General features: G+C 34.7%; 1 protein-coding gene across 1 annotated transcript; it reads right to left on the bottom strand.

The window, feature by feature from the left end:
• Positions 1–1,933: 1,933 nt before the first annotated feature.
• On the bottom strand, positions 1,934–13,941 carry LOC113808360 (zinc finger CCCH-type with G patch domain-containing protein). The gene is made up of 9 exons (XM_027359768.2): positions 13,784–13,941; positions 13,240–13,500; positions 12,708–12,911; positions 12,268–12,410; positions 11,609–11,807; positions 11,220–11,348; positions 10,562–10,682; positions 2,750–2,920; positions 1,934–2,514 (listed from the first exon to the last, which is right to left on the bottom strand). Exons 1-9 carry the CDS (start codon positions 13,829–13,831, stop codon positions 2,198–2,200), a joined length of 1,593 nt encoding a protein of 530 aa, XP_027215569.2. The 5' UTR covers positions 13,832–13,941; the 3' UTR covers positions 1,934–2,197.
• Between the last annotated feature and the right edge of the window lie 406 nt (positions 13,942–14,347).

The following is a 14,347-nucleotide window of genomic DNA, read 5'->3' as shown; positions in this document are numbered from 1 at the left end:
CTGTTCTCCTTCCTCAGATGCATAAATATCCTTCACTTGATCTAACTCCCTTACCTAAACCACCATAACCTTTTCCCCCATATTCAACCTTTCAACACTACTCTAGATAGTTGACACATAGCAACTATTACCTGACATCCCCCTTTACTATACCTTCCTATAGTGCTATATGACCTTAGATGTCTAGCACATTTATTTTAACCATTAACCATTAACCATCCTACACCTGCCTCTTCATCTGTTCCTTAGATATTCTCCTCCTTATAAGAGAACCTTTGTTTCTCAGTCCTCTATACTAAATTCCCTTCCAGAAACCCTTGAAGACATCCAAAACTTCATAAAGATGACCCAAGGGAACACTTCGCTCCCTCATCCACCCTCTAATCCCTCTGTTCCTACTCCTGCTACATTTAAAGTATTTGCAAATATTCATCCTCCTCCTTCCTGTTTCCTCCTACACCCTCTCTACCACTACTACTTGAATACTCGCACGCATCCTCTCTATCACAACAGTGTCCATCTCCAGAACCCTCCTCTCCAGACATTTTTCCTGATGCTTCACCACCTTCTCCAGTCTCCCTTTCTCAACCCCTGGATTATTCTCCTACTTCTCCAACAGCCACCTCTGTTTTCCTTGATCAATGGCCCTACTCCTTCCCCAGTCACAGTTACACTACAATTCACTCAGTTGCTCTACCCCCTTATATTCCCCCTACCCCTTCCCAAAATACCTCATCCTCTCAACCACCCAAACCAAACCTTCCTTTAACATTTTTCCTGTACCTTCCTCAGTGACAAATACACTATAATTCACTCAAAAAGGGTGAGAGTTTCATCAAAATTGCCAGGAAAAATTTAAAAATCGGAAAAAAAAAACAGACAACCCCCTTAAAGTAAGGAAGTGTAGTTGACCTGCTCTGCTTACACATTAGTACAGACGTTGTGTTGGGAACTATAGATGATACAATATTAGGATAGAAGTTTGTGCTGAGGCTGAGACAGTATTTTGATTTTGATGGTAAATTTTGCACCACCAGTATCAAGTATAGATTTTAAATAATTATCCATTAATAAAAGGGAATATGGTTATCTGGCAATCTATTCTTAGATTTGTTTTCTAAAAAAAACTAACTTCCTGGCCTTAATATCTGAGCTGTCCTCACTAGATTCTTGAGGACTCTGAGAGAAGACCGTTGTGTTGTTAAAGCAAGATTATTTTATATGAACTTAAAAATACTAAACTTATTCAAATATAAGTATCAAGTATCAGCTGATTAGAAAAGATCTAATTGGAACATCCAAGAGTACGGGAAGAATTTCCAGTATCTTGTTTTGAAATTAGATGCAATATAAAGGACAGTATTCTGAAGCTAGCAGTGTTATTATTACAAAGGGAAGTCAAGAAATCTTAAAACACTAGAGTATATTTGCAAAGACTGATGGTTGGAAATAATTTTAATTTCTTTCTAGTACTCAATTTTTGTGTCCCTGAAACAATTAAGCAAGTAAGCTTGGTTATTTCATAGGCAAGCTGTACTGGTATTAGTAATACAGTAAATTATATGCATTATTTTACCTCTTTTCATCTTAGAGTTCATTGGTTCATTTCTCCAATACAACTATACACTGGATGTGAGAGATTTTTTTTTACTGAAAAGTTATATTAGTCACTTGCACACAAGTGCATGGCTTTCTTTTATTTTCTAATTAGAATATGATGGTATTCATGGAAATATAAAAAAATGTACTGTCTTTCCTGATGTGCCTTAGTATTTCTCAAACTTGATTGCCTTTCCTTTTTGATGATTGTTATTCATCCTCTTTGATCACTTCTACCTTTGTCTCCAGTCACATATATTATGAAAAAAACGAGGGGGAAAAATATATATCAATACAATCTCTCCTTCAAAGTTAGGATTCCTATAAAAGAATTATTAAAAAAGATTTATTGTCATTATCATTATATTGTATATGTATTTCATAGTTGCTTACAATTGTCTTATATCTATCTTTAACATAAAGCATGAGGTAAATACTACAGACGTAACATGTGACAACAATAATGAAAACCTTTGTAATAATAAATAGTAATAATGATAATCCAGATAGGACCGCAATTAAAAACATTCTGCAAATTCATATTCATGAAAATATATACATATGAGGTGAGTTGATTCTAACATGAACAATAACCCTTTTAGAACACACTAAATTTCTTAGCATCTCTTCTGCTTTGCTGCTCCCCTTGGACCTTTCGCTCTGCATCCTGTGCTCGCTGTAGTTCTGCTTTCTTGGCCAATATTTTGGTGCTAATGATGTCTGCAGCTGTTTTGTTTCCACTCTGACGATCTCGTGATCCCTCCAACTTGGTAATCTCTCTTTGCAGTTGACGAATGTTTTCACTTAATTGGTAATTCTTTCGGTTTAGGTCCTTGTTAGTGTCTTTCTGAAGGACTGTCTTACAGACATTCAAACGTTGCTTTGGGACTGCTTCACTGTCATCTGTTTCTTGTCCTGGAAAATATGTTTTTCTTTGAGAAATATGCCGAACTCTTACAATTAAGTAACAATAATAGTAGGAAATTCAACATAGCAAAGAATAAAACCTAAAACTTAAAAGAATAATGGCACAAGATAGGTTACCTTGGAACTAGAGACAGCAAATAAATTCTTTTGTTTCTACTTCCATATTCAACTAGCAAAATACAGATAGTACAAGGAATGAAGTCAAAGAGAAACACAGGAATACCTTTGCTCCCTAATTTCTTATTTATGATATCAAAAACAGATGTCCTGGCTCGTAGTCTCTCGGCTGCCTGTACAGACTTCGCTTCTTCAATCCTGCGTTGTCTGTCTAATCGTTTCTCCACCTGCAGCATCTCTTCACCATTTGAAGCCTCACGAAGCTCCATACAACGATCTGAGCCAAACATATATATATATATATATATATATATATATATATATATATGTATATATGTATATATATATATATATATATATATATATATATATATATATATATATATATATATATATATATATTTTTTTTTTTTTTTTTTTTTTTTTTTTTTTTTTTTAATACATGAGGCAAACTTGCTGGTAGATCTATATGGCAACTATTTGGTATTGTTGTAACAAATAATTGCAAAACTATTCTTATGAAAAACAAATTGAATTAGAAGCACTCAAAGCGCACATACTTCTGCCAAGGCAATAGGATAATGATTCAAGTGTCAAAACATGGTCTCTATCTTGCAATGCTAATAATAATAATAGTTACACTGAACCAATCATTAAAAAAATTCCTGGATCTGGATCCTACCCTGGATCACTATGTAAGTTGGGCTTACACACACCTAAGGTAAAAATTTGCTAAAAATCTGTTCATAACTTTTTGAGTTATCCTGTGAACCAACAAAACAACCAATCCTACCAAAAACACATGTTGGCAGAGGTAACTATACCTTTTTATTTGGACATAACCAAAATGATAACACCTAAAGTAATTAAATTTCAACATTTCCAAAGTTTAGAATCTCAAATATCTATATCCACTATAAAAAGAAAAGAAAAAGGACTGATTACCTTTTCTTCTTTTACCTGAAGCTAAAACTAGCTTAACCCATTGTTGTTAGGGTGGCAAAAATACATGACAAGTTAATTGTGATTTTAATTTACTAATCTTGCTTATGCATAGATGGCTCTACACACATTTAGACCAATGGGTAATGGTTAACCCATTGGTGTGGGTGGCATGAAATGCCTTAGCTGTTGTCGCCTGAGTTGCGGATGGCACTGCAATAAGATGCAAATAAAGAGTGCTTGACATCAAAGGAAAGGAAAGTAGCAATAAGGGTTAAGAGGGGCATTACACTTAGTCTCATAAGCTACACTCAAGAGTTATACAGCACTTTAAGATAGTATGGTAATGAAAAGGGTAGAGAGAGTGAATAAATGGGGTAAGGCCAATATTAGCAAGAGGGGAAAAAGAGAGATTAGGTTAAATGGACAATACAGGTCTGTAAGAACAGGAATCATGAATATTACTGTGTAGAAGAACTCTTATGAAACAATGAGTGATAAGGGTAAAATCGTTCTGAGACATGTTAAGGGAAGAATTCCAGAATGAGACAAGGATTCAGGAGTAGGAGGAAGCAGTGTACAGGGGAACATGAGTAAAAGGATGGATCTCAACAGTCACTTTTAGTGTAGAAGGAATGGGAGACTGAGAGGGTGGATTAGAATGTTTTGAATGTCTTCAAGCATTTCTGAAAGGGAATTTGTTGAGATCTGAAAAATGTATGTCTTCTTACGAGGAGAAGAGAAAGAAATAGGTGTAGAAGATGGGGTGGAACTTTTAGTGTCTGATGCAATGGTTAAAGCAAGGAGGAAGAGGGGTACATACTAGGGAAGTAGAGATTGGAGTGTCTGGAATTCAAATGACAAAAGAAATTGACTGGGAGAAGGAGGGAGTAGAAGTGTGAACATAAGAAATAATAATTATAATAATAATAATTTAGTTCAGTTCCACTAGTTACCATGGTTATTCTTGGTGTGACGGGCTGTTTGTTTATTTTGCTTCTAAATCACCCTGTGTGTAAAGGAATGGTTGGGTTACCATCCACTAGTGGTGAGGAATTTGATCATGGGAAAGCAAGATTGCTTGACAAGAGTGCTCCCACTGTACCACACAGCACATTAAATGAGGTAAGGCAGAGATTAGGTAGTAGGAGGAAGAGATACTGGGGGAGATATAGAAACATCTTGGGGAGAAGGGGGAGGCGCAGAGTGAAGGACAGCATTGGAGTAGGGAGCAAGAGAAAAACCTTGTCAGTGTGCTTCCTGCCTGGCTTTGTGTAAAATGAGACCAAGTTTGAATATGAAGACTGCAGCTCAGACTTGAACTTGTAGTTTGGGCAACCCATAAAAAAATATATTATAGGAGGAACCACAGATGGCATATGTGCTTGATTGTGCAAGGCAGATTGAATGATCATGGCCAGATTGGGCACATAGAGGGCAGTGGCTGTTGAGCGACTGGACAAAATGCCAACATTTCTGATATTGATGTGGGAGAGGCCAATATGGTTGGAGAGGGCAGGATTTTCTACTAATATAAATTTCATAAGGGAGGTCACATCTATGGAAGGTAATCTTGGCAATGTAATCCTACATCTCTGAGGGGAATAGTGTAGCACTGTAATGATACTGCCTCATAATGAAAATTATGATGAAAGATGGTAGATTTCAAAATTCACAAATTCAAAAATGAAGCAGGCAAGCAGTTCATTTTCATAGTCTGACCAATCTTTATCATAGACAGGATAATCAGCCGGGATATGTAAATAGTTTCAGAACAAGTAGCCAGGGAGTAGTGAGGTTGGGCAAGAATAGGTTTGCAAGTGAGGTCAGTCAGGGTAGATAATACATGAGCTTGAGACTTGGATGTAACTGTAACAAGGTGTGAATGATTGGAAATGCTATGTAAGGAAACTTTGCCTACTTGTTTTTGGAGATATTGTTGGAAAATAAGGATATGGTCAGAGTACAGACCTGTATGGGGAATCATAAAAATATTATCCCACTTAGTTGGACTAAAAAGAGTACTCCAAAGCTTTGTAGAGGAAGAAGCAGTTAAAGGACAAGGACAGGGGGAAGAGGGAGTGGTGCTGAGTGAGGTAGTATTGTGAGAAGGTGGACAATAAGGATGAAAAGTAGTAATAAAGGAGGGGGGTTGAATATGACAGGTTTTGGAGGATGTTGGTAGAGAGAAATCAATGTTTTCTGAAGGCTGGGTAATGCCCTCTGTGGGTGACTTGGAATGGACTGAAGTGACAACAGGTACTGAGGAGAGGGTAGGAGTAACAATGTTCAGTCATAATCAAAGGAGACCAAGGGGTCAAGGAACCAAAATTTAGTCAGTGGGGCTAGTTGATAAAGGCCTTTTATCCTTTCATCATGTCTCTCACTTCTTAGGAAATGAATGGAAGGTGTTGGAGAAGAGAAGGAAAAGGAAAGGGGAAGAGGAAAGGACCATGCAAAATTGGCTGAGCCAAGAGCTGAGGCCTGAGGTAGGGGAGAACCCTAACATTGGGTCTCAGTCTCCATCTCTGAAGTCCTCCATGAAAGCAATATTAATGGGATTACATGGACACATAGACCAAAATCTGGGTATTAGGCTTAGGCTTACTTCAGTGCTGACTCTTGGGTGTGTGTCATGTAGGCCTGGCCCACACGAACACTCATACGATATCAAGACTCCCTATCTTACCTTTGCAATGTTACCTCATTTTCTGCAAAAGTGCTTTTTGCTTTTTGGCCATTTTTCAAGGTCTATATCTGTCAATTGATAAGTTATATTAAGCTGGCAACAGAATGTTTTCCTTGGGTAGACTCTATATTATCTCTCTAGGTAGTCTATTTTTCTGTACAATAACAAAAAACTTTGTGTCATTTATGCAATTTTTAGATATTTTCATATTATTCATTATTATGTAACATATCCTGCACTGCTGATCACTGGTGCACAGGAATAGGAACCTGAGCATGGAAAGTCTCCTACCTCGAGTTGGTACTCTTCCAAACAAGGCTTAGAGATGGTACATAACACCTTCATTACTCATTTATAAAGCAAGAGCCCCTTCCTGAAACTTATCACCCTCAAAGAGCTTTGTGCACTCATGGCGAGTCATTCCCATCACCTCATTCTGCAGCTGAATTTTTCCATGACAGTATATTCCTGTCACCTAGCCCCTCACAATTTTTTTGACTGAGGGTCATGTTATACAGATCTCTTAACACTAGAAAAAATTAGAAAGTTCAAACAATAGCAATACCAGGTGAGGTTAAATAGGCCTACTAATTGACTTTGGTGCCTATACACTTGTGGAACCATCTATGTGTAAACTAAATTCACAAAAAAATACAGTGTGCAGTACAATTACCTGGCAAAAATGGGGTATATATAGTTCCCAAATTTTTCACGACCAAGGGCCTTTTTATTTCAACTTAATCTTTCCATGGATACCAGGGGCAGTATTCACAAAAGTTCTATGACTTTTCTTTGTGATTCTGTCTATGATTTGCTTGGTTGCCACATCTCAAATTTAATGCTGCTATTTATAATAACCACTTATATTGTAATATACCTTCTTTTGAATTTATTGTAATAACATGTCAAGGTAAATATTGCAATAAATCTTAACTGTATTATATCAGAAATTTTACAAATTTTCAATATCTAAATGTGATGTGATATCCTACTTTTATTGTCATTTTATCACTATTTGTAATCTTTAATAAAATACAGCAATGAAAATGTAGGAGACAGCTCAATTAATGTTGATAATTTATCAAAAGAGGCCTTGAACCTTTTCTTGTTATTTTCAAAGCAGAATAATCTTCAACTGAGGAAAATTGGCATAAGAACATATTAAAGACAGTGCTTATGAGAGTCTTTACATTTGTGAATAGAAAATATCAGTAAAATGGAATAAACAACAAAATTAATATTTGATTATATCATATTTGATACAGGATTATCTTCAAATGTATGTAATTTCCATTGCAGTTTGAAAGACAGTCCCAATGCGCGTGGGACCCTTCCACACCTGACATATACCTGCAGCCAAGTCACAGACAAAAACTGCCTGTCAAAGACATTTTCATGGGGAGTCAAAGACAGGTGAAGATAATCATACAACAGTAATGTCAAATAGACTTTGGAGGCTCATTTTGATAAATTGTCCTCTTATTATTTGATCCCTTTTCAACATTTTGAAAGCATGTTTCTATTTGAAAATACAAATGGCGCTGCATGGATTTATAGCTGATGCAATGGCAACAAAGGTATGGTTGCCCAAGTTACAGTTAAATGTATAAAATGTGTAATATTATCATTTAAGAAGTAAGATTTATTGATATACTATCAAATGTTAATTTAGCTGTTTTTTATATTTTACAGATATTTTCTGTTTACAAACATAAAGGCTGTCTTTAATTTTGTGCTTACATGTAAGGACTGTTTTTAATTTCTTCTTATGCAAATTTTCCTCTAGTGAAGATTATTTCACTTTAAAAATAACAAGAAAAGGCCTCTTTTGATAAACTATCAAACATTAATTGAGCCGTCTCCTACATTTTTATTGATACATTTTATTAGAAAATACAAATAGCTATACAATGATAGTAAAAGTAGGATGCTACATCACATTAGATATTATAAAGTTGTAAAATTACCGACATAATATAAGTAAGATTTGTGGCAATATCAACCTTGTCATATTATTACAAATGATTATTGAAAAAAAGGATATATAACGATATAAATGTTTATTATAATTAGCAACCTTAATTTGAGATGTGGCAATGGAGCAAATCATAGACAAAAGAAAAGTCATAGTCCTTTTGTGAATACCGCCCCAGGTTTGTCAATTTAAGGTAATCCTAGGCCAATGCACTGACCCCCAAAAAATCATGAAAAAAAAAAAACAATAAAAAAAAAAAATAAATAAATAAAATAAAAAATCAAGACTGAACAGTCTGTGTTAGAATAATAATCATGTTGCCATTGTTGTGTAAAAGAGAGAATGCTCAAGATCATGATGTCATTGCACTATGATATGAGGTCACTCATATATGATATTATCATACAGCCATAATATATGAGTAATCCAATTAAAATTCTAATAGTGAATATGCCAGATAACTGGTCATTGTTAGTCTTTCATAAAAAATAATCCCCGCATACCTGAAAATTTCACATAATGTATGATGTTCCTATTGATTACACTGATGTTCCCAATTTGCCCTAAATACTCATATTTACCACAAAGTCAGAATTCCACTGACAGTGACAATCACTCCTTGTCATCAATTTTTAAACAATATCCTTTAATGGCTTATAACAGGTAATTTTGTCATTGAAAATGGATTAAAAAAAAAAAAAAAAAAAAAAAAAAAAAATGTTTGGTTACTCCTGTGTTCTGAGATGTAAGATTAAGCACACACCTAACTGCCCAACATCATATGTGATGCACACACAACACTAATGACTAATTCCTATAAATAAGACCTATATAAAATAAATACCCACTCCATCTGGCTGCCACTGACACCCTAGCCCATGCACTGTCTTCTTTACCAGTTAATTCAAGAGACTTCACCACTTGGGGGGCATGGAAGAATTGCCAGTTCCTTGCTCAGTTTAACTAACAACAGGTGCCTTCCCTTTATTCTATTGCATATGCTACAGGGGACTAGGTCCTACCTACACCTCACAGATTACTCCTTTTTGTCGCTTCTCTTTTTTTTCCATCGTTTCATTTTCTCTCTTTCTTTTTGTAATTCATACTTTGCAAAACATGTTTATTTATCATCTTTTGGGCTTGTTTTCTTGAAAGTTTTTCTTTCTTCATTTTAGCTGGGCAAAATAACAAAATAGCAAGAAAACCTGCTTGTAAAATGCTACAACACAAGCATAGCCTAACATATAATTGATTTTTCCCTTCTGACCTAAAATAAATTCTCTCAAAGATGGACCTATCCAAGAAGTTTTAAAATACCACAGGAGTCTCCAACCTAACAAACAATGTGCACCAGTAAGTTTACAGGATAACTTTAACTTGCCAGTATTAAGACCTAACAACAATGATAATTTTAATAATTTCATCTCTTAACTGAAAGAGTTCAAAATGAAATTTATATAGTAGCATTATAAAAGAAAGAAAAAATAATACTTTACAATAATATATGTCTTTGTCTTGTCTTGTCTTGTCTTGTCTTGTCTTGTCTTGTCTTTTGTCTTGTCTTTTGTCTTGTCTTTTGTCTTGTCTTTTGTCTTGTCTTTTGTCTTGTCTTTTGTCTTGTCTTTTGTCTTGTCTTTTGTCTTGTCTTTTGTCTTGTCTTTTGTCTTGTCTTTTGTCTTGTCTTGTCTTGTCTTGTCTTGTCTTGTCTTGTCTTGTCTTGTCTTGTCTTGTCTTGTCTTGTCTTGTCTTGTCTTGTCTTGTCTTGTCTTGTCTTGTCTTGTCTTGTCTTGTCTTGTCTTGTCTTGTCTTGTCTTGTCTTGTCTTGTCTTTCACTGATACATGAACTGAATTGGTGGACATGGCTTACTTGTAAGTAGGGGAATGTGTATATGCATATGCATATAATTGTAATTAAAGTAAAGCTTATAGAAAACAATGCAGTCATTTTTCAATATCTTCTACCCTCACAAAACAAGGTGTCCCCAACAACTACAAGGTGTCTTTTACAATAGTTAATAAAAGCTTGTGATAAATGTCAAGCAACTACTGTTGCCATACTAAATTGAAAATGTAACAGCTAAGCATATAGAAATATTAAATTCAGAATTTTATCTTTTTAATATCTTGAGTCATTACACATCTTGCACTGGAATTATCTTCAATGTTAAACTTGGCTCATGGACCTCCAGTAATAACTATGTCAATTCCTAGAGGTCTGTCTGTATTTTGCAATCACAGTTCATTTCCCTGACAAGCAATCATATCTTACCCCACAAAAAGGTAACATTGCATACTAAAAAAAACAAACTCACCAAGAGAAACTCCCTGAGGATAAACATATGCAGAAACAGGTTCTACTCGTCCTTCACCTGTTGGGCCCAAGCCTGTCCCTATAACATAGCCCATTTTGGCCATCAGTTTCGAAGCAATGCCCTGAAGTTAGAGATAGGAGTGGTTAGTATGTAGAGAAAGGAAAAGAAAAAAATATGACTAAATATTACGTATTTTTTCTGTTAATTTTTGCATTCCTCCATAAACTTTTTGAATGAAAAATTTCTGACCCTATCACAATGGTAAAACATTACTGCTACAGAGACAACAAACAAAGTGCCTATGTTAACAAACATGGCGCTGTCCGAGTTAGGTCTCAAAACCGCACAAGCATTCTCATTCATATCAATTAGCTTTCAAAACTATATAATCATGTAAAGAAATCTACCAAATTCTAAAGAGAAGCATTCTAGAGTATTAAATTATGTTCACACAGACTTCTTTAATTTAATTTATTGATAAAAAATATTCTAGTCGAACAGATCATTCATAGCACACAACAGAAATTAGCTAAATGAAAATGGCCGATACCGTCTTCATATATAAGGTGCTCCATATGCATGCAATATAGGTGGAAAGCCTGCACAATAGCGCAACAAAATATGAATTTTCAGAAGAGCCCAATACTACAAAGCTTACATTAGTATGCTTTTCCCACTCGCCAAGTCGCTGTGAAAATGAATTCTGTAACCAGTTTGTTGTTGGGACAAACACTGTTCTTTCATCATCACTGCTGTCTTCCTCACTAGGACTGTCAGCTTCATATTTCTGTAGAAAAAAATAGGGTAAGGTTTTATAAAGGAATCAGTGGCATTAAATATAAAAACTGTATACATCAGAGATAAAAGATATAAAAACCTAAAAGTAAACAGGTTCAGTTGATAATAAGAAAGGAAATGAGAAAGAATGAATGATGCATGGTAAAACTGGAAAATGGTGACCATTTTACCACCCTGGCACAAATAAACAATTGTACTTACAGAAAATCTATGTCTGTCTGTCTGTCCATCTCATACAAAATTTCTCACCTCAGTGTCCTCTTCTTCATGGTGAAGGGGAATAATCTGGTTGGGTTTTACTTCAGCCACTGCTTTACTATGGTCCAATTTCACGCAAAAGGCTGATCTATCCTCCAGTATATCCTGCACGGTGGCATTTGTCCAGAGGTCATCTGTGTGCTGTACCAAGACACGGCTCCCAGAGTCTAGACCACTGAGGTCTGGCTCCCTAGTAAGAAACAAAGTGAATGCAAAGAACATATTCTAAACTAATATATCTATGTAACTTTATCAAGTTATAAAAGATACAACTTAATACAAAAAAAGAATGCCAAATTCTGGCTTCCTAAAGAGAAACATGGACCCCATTATATATCATTATATTTGCGTAACATCATTGAGTTGCAGTTATCCAATGCAACTACGAAATAAGACCCATCCACATTAAAGTTGTGTTGTATAATATCAAACTCTAAAAGGAGTTTTTTATGTCCAGATACTCACAGAATACTTTTCTTATCAAATCACATTAATTAAAATTTAAATGAATTTTCCAAAATGTATTTATTTTTCACACATTTACACTTCATAATAAAAGATATAAACTCATACAGAGTACAATTACATCCCACTGCAAGTTAAATACTTCCATAAATAAATACTTCACAGCAAAAAGTAAATTGGCCAACCTATATTCCTTAATATCACAAAATGGCACCTTCATCCCATGAGAGAAACGACACTTATCGTCTGAATATTTGCACCTTCCAGACAAGAAAAAACGACAAGTTAACATTTCTCTGCAGGTTGGCTGACTAAACAGCACTTGGACCTACGAAAGAGAAAGAAAGAAAGACTTTGGTAGTTAATGATTGCAGAGTGACATACACATCAATAATACAGCTAAAATTAGACTATAATAACAGAAGAAAATGTCAAGTTAAAACAGTGGGGAACTATACATAAAAGTATATTTACAAATATGTATATACATACACACATACATACACATACACACACATACGTACACACCCACACACACGTACACACACACACATACGTACACACCCATACACCCCCCCCCCACACACACACACAGATATATGCTCCAAACTTGCATTCTACTGACCTCAGGTTCATTCAAGTCAATGTCTCCATCATCCTGTGTGACAAAGCTGAGGACAACTGCATTATGATATGTGTGGCCGCCCCACTTCTCAACAAAAGGGGCACGGCAGTGTGTTCCCTCTACAGCCAGCAGTTCTGCCTTGGAGTATTTAGAATCTGCCTTCTCCTCCTCATCTGCCGTACCTGCAATGTCTGCAATCTCTGACTGGCAAAAGAGAAACAAAAGTGACATCAGACATTTTTTAATTTATAAATACGTTCTAGGAAAATATTAATTCAACCCAAAAGACAAATATGTTTATGACATGTAAAGACAGTGTATATAGATAGCAAAACACTGATGAGAACTCTTGGTACTAAAGTTTTGCAATAGATAAATATGGTATTATAATAATAAACACAGCAGTCATGCATTTACATACACAAAACAACATATTGAACTATTCAAAATTTTAGGCTACCAAGCCAGACATAGATTCAATAAATTCATCAATGGAGAAAAACAAGAATTTCTAATTCTATCACATAATCACCTGAAACAATGCAAATTCATCATCTAAATTCTTATCACTGCAAGATGAAGAAGATTTGTCAGAGGCCGACTGACTGGAGTCATCTGAATTTCGACTGCCTGAAGTGTGCTGTTGAGGCTCCTCCTCCCCTTTTAGTTGTGACTGCTGGTTCAGCTGCTGCAAAGTAAGGTCTAGCAGCTGCAAGAGGTTTGCCTGAAGTTCCTGAAGCTGCTGTTTCTCTGCCTCCTCAGCTGATGACAGTGCCCCTTCAATCTCCTTCAACTAAGAAAATGTAAATTCATAAATCACTAGTATTTGGTTACTAGTGGAAATAAAATCAATGCAATAAACATACGAAATCATTTCAATGCTACTTAGAACTACAATGTACATATTCTTTGCACAGTGCAATAAATTAATCACTTATCAAAATCTTAATAAAATAATTAGAAATTCAGTGTCACTTTACATCATATGCAAATATCTTATCCAATGTATTCTTTCCATATAAGCTGACTAACAGTAGTAGCTTTTACTAAGACACTAAACACAATTAATGACAAACCTGGTTTTGATAAATTTCTATTGATGCCAAGAGTTCCTCTGTTGCCATGACTAAAAACTGATGAGCCGCGATAAGTCATGTAAATATCTTAGAATTATGAAGCTGCAACATCAGAGTAAGTATTTATATTATTCATATTTACATCAGAGGGCAGAGATTACTTCTACTAATACTAACATCACCGATACCACTACCATCACCGCCAATACTATTACTACTACTAACAATGATAATAATAACAGAAATAATAATAATAATAATAACAATAATAAAATAATTATAAAAACAATAATAAGAGGAACAATACTAAAATACAAAAAAACAATAACAAATAGTAACATTATACTAAAAATGATAATAATAACAATAATAATAATAATAATAATAATAATAATAATAATAATAATAATAATAATAATAATAATAATAATAATAATAATAATAATAATAATAATAATAATAATAATAATAACAACAACAACAACAACAATAAAACACAATAAATACTGATAATGATGATGATGACAATGACGATAACGATGGTGATGATAAGGACAAGGACGG

Source organism: Penaeus vannamei, chromosome 6 (genome assembly GCF_042767895.1).
Source record: "Penaeus vannamei isolate JL-2024 chromosome 6, ASM4276789v1, whole genome shotgun sequence".
NCBI lineage: Eukaryota > Metazoa > Arthropoda > Malacostraca > Decapoda > Penaeidae > Penaeus > Penaeus vannamei.
Note: the sequence above shows the minus strand (reverse complement) of the source record. Positions and strands in the feature narration are given on the sequence as shown.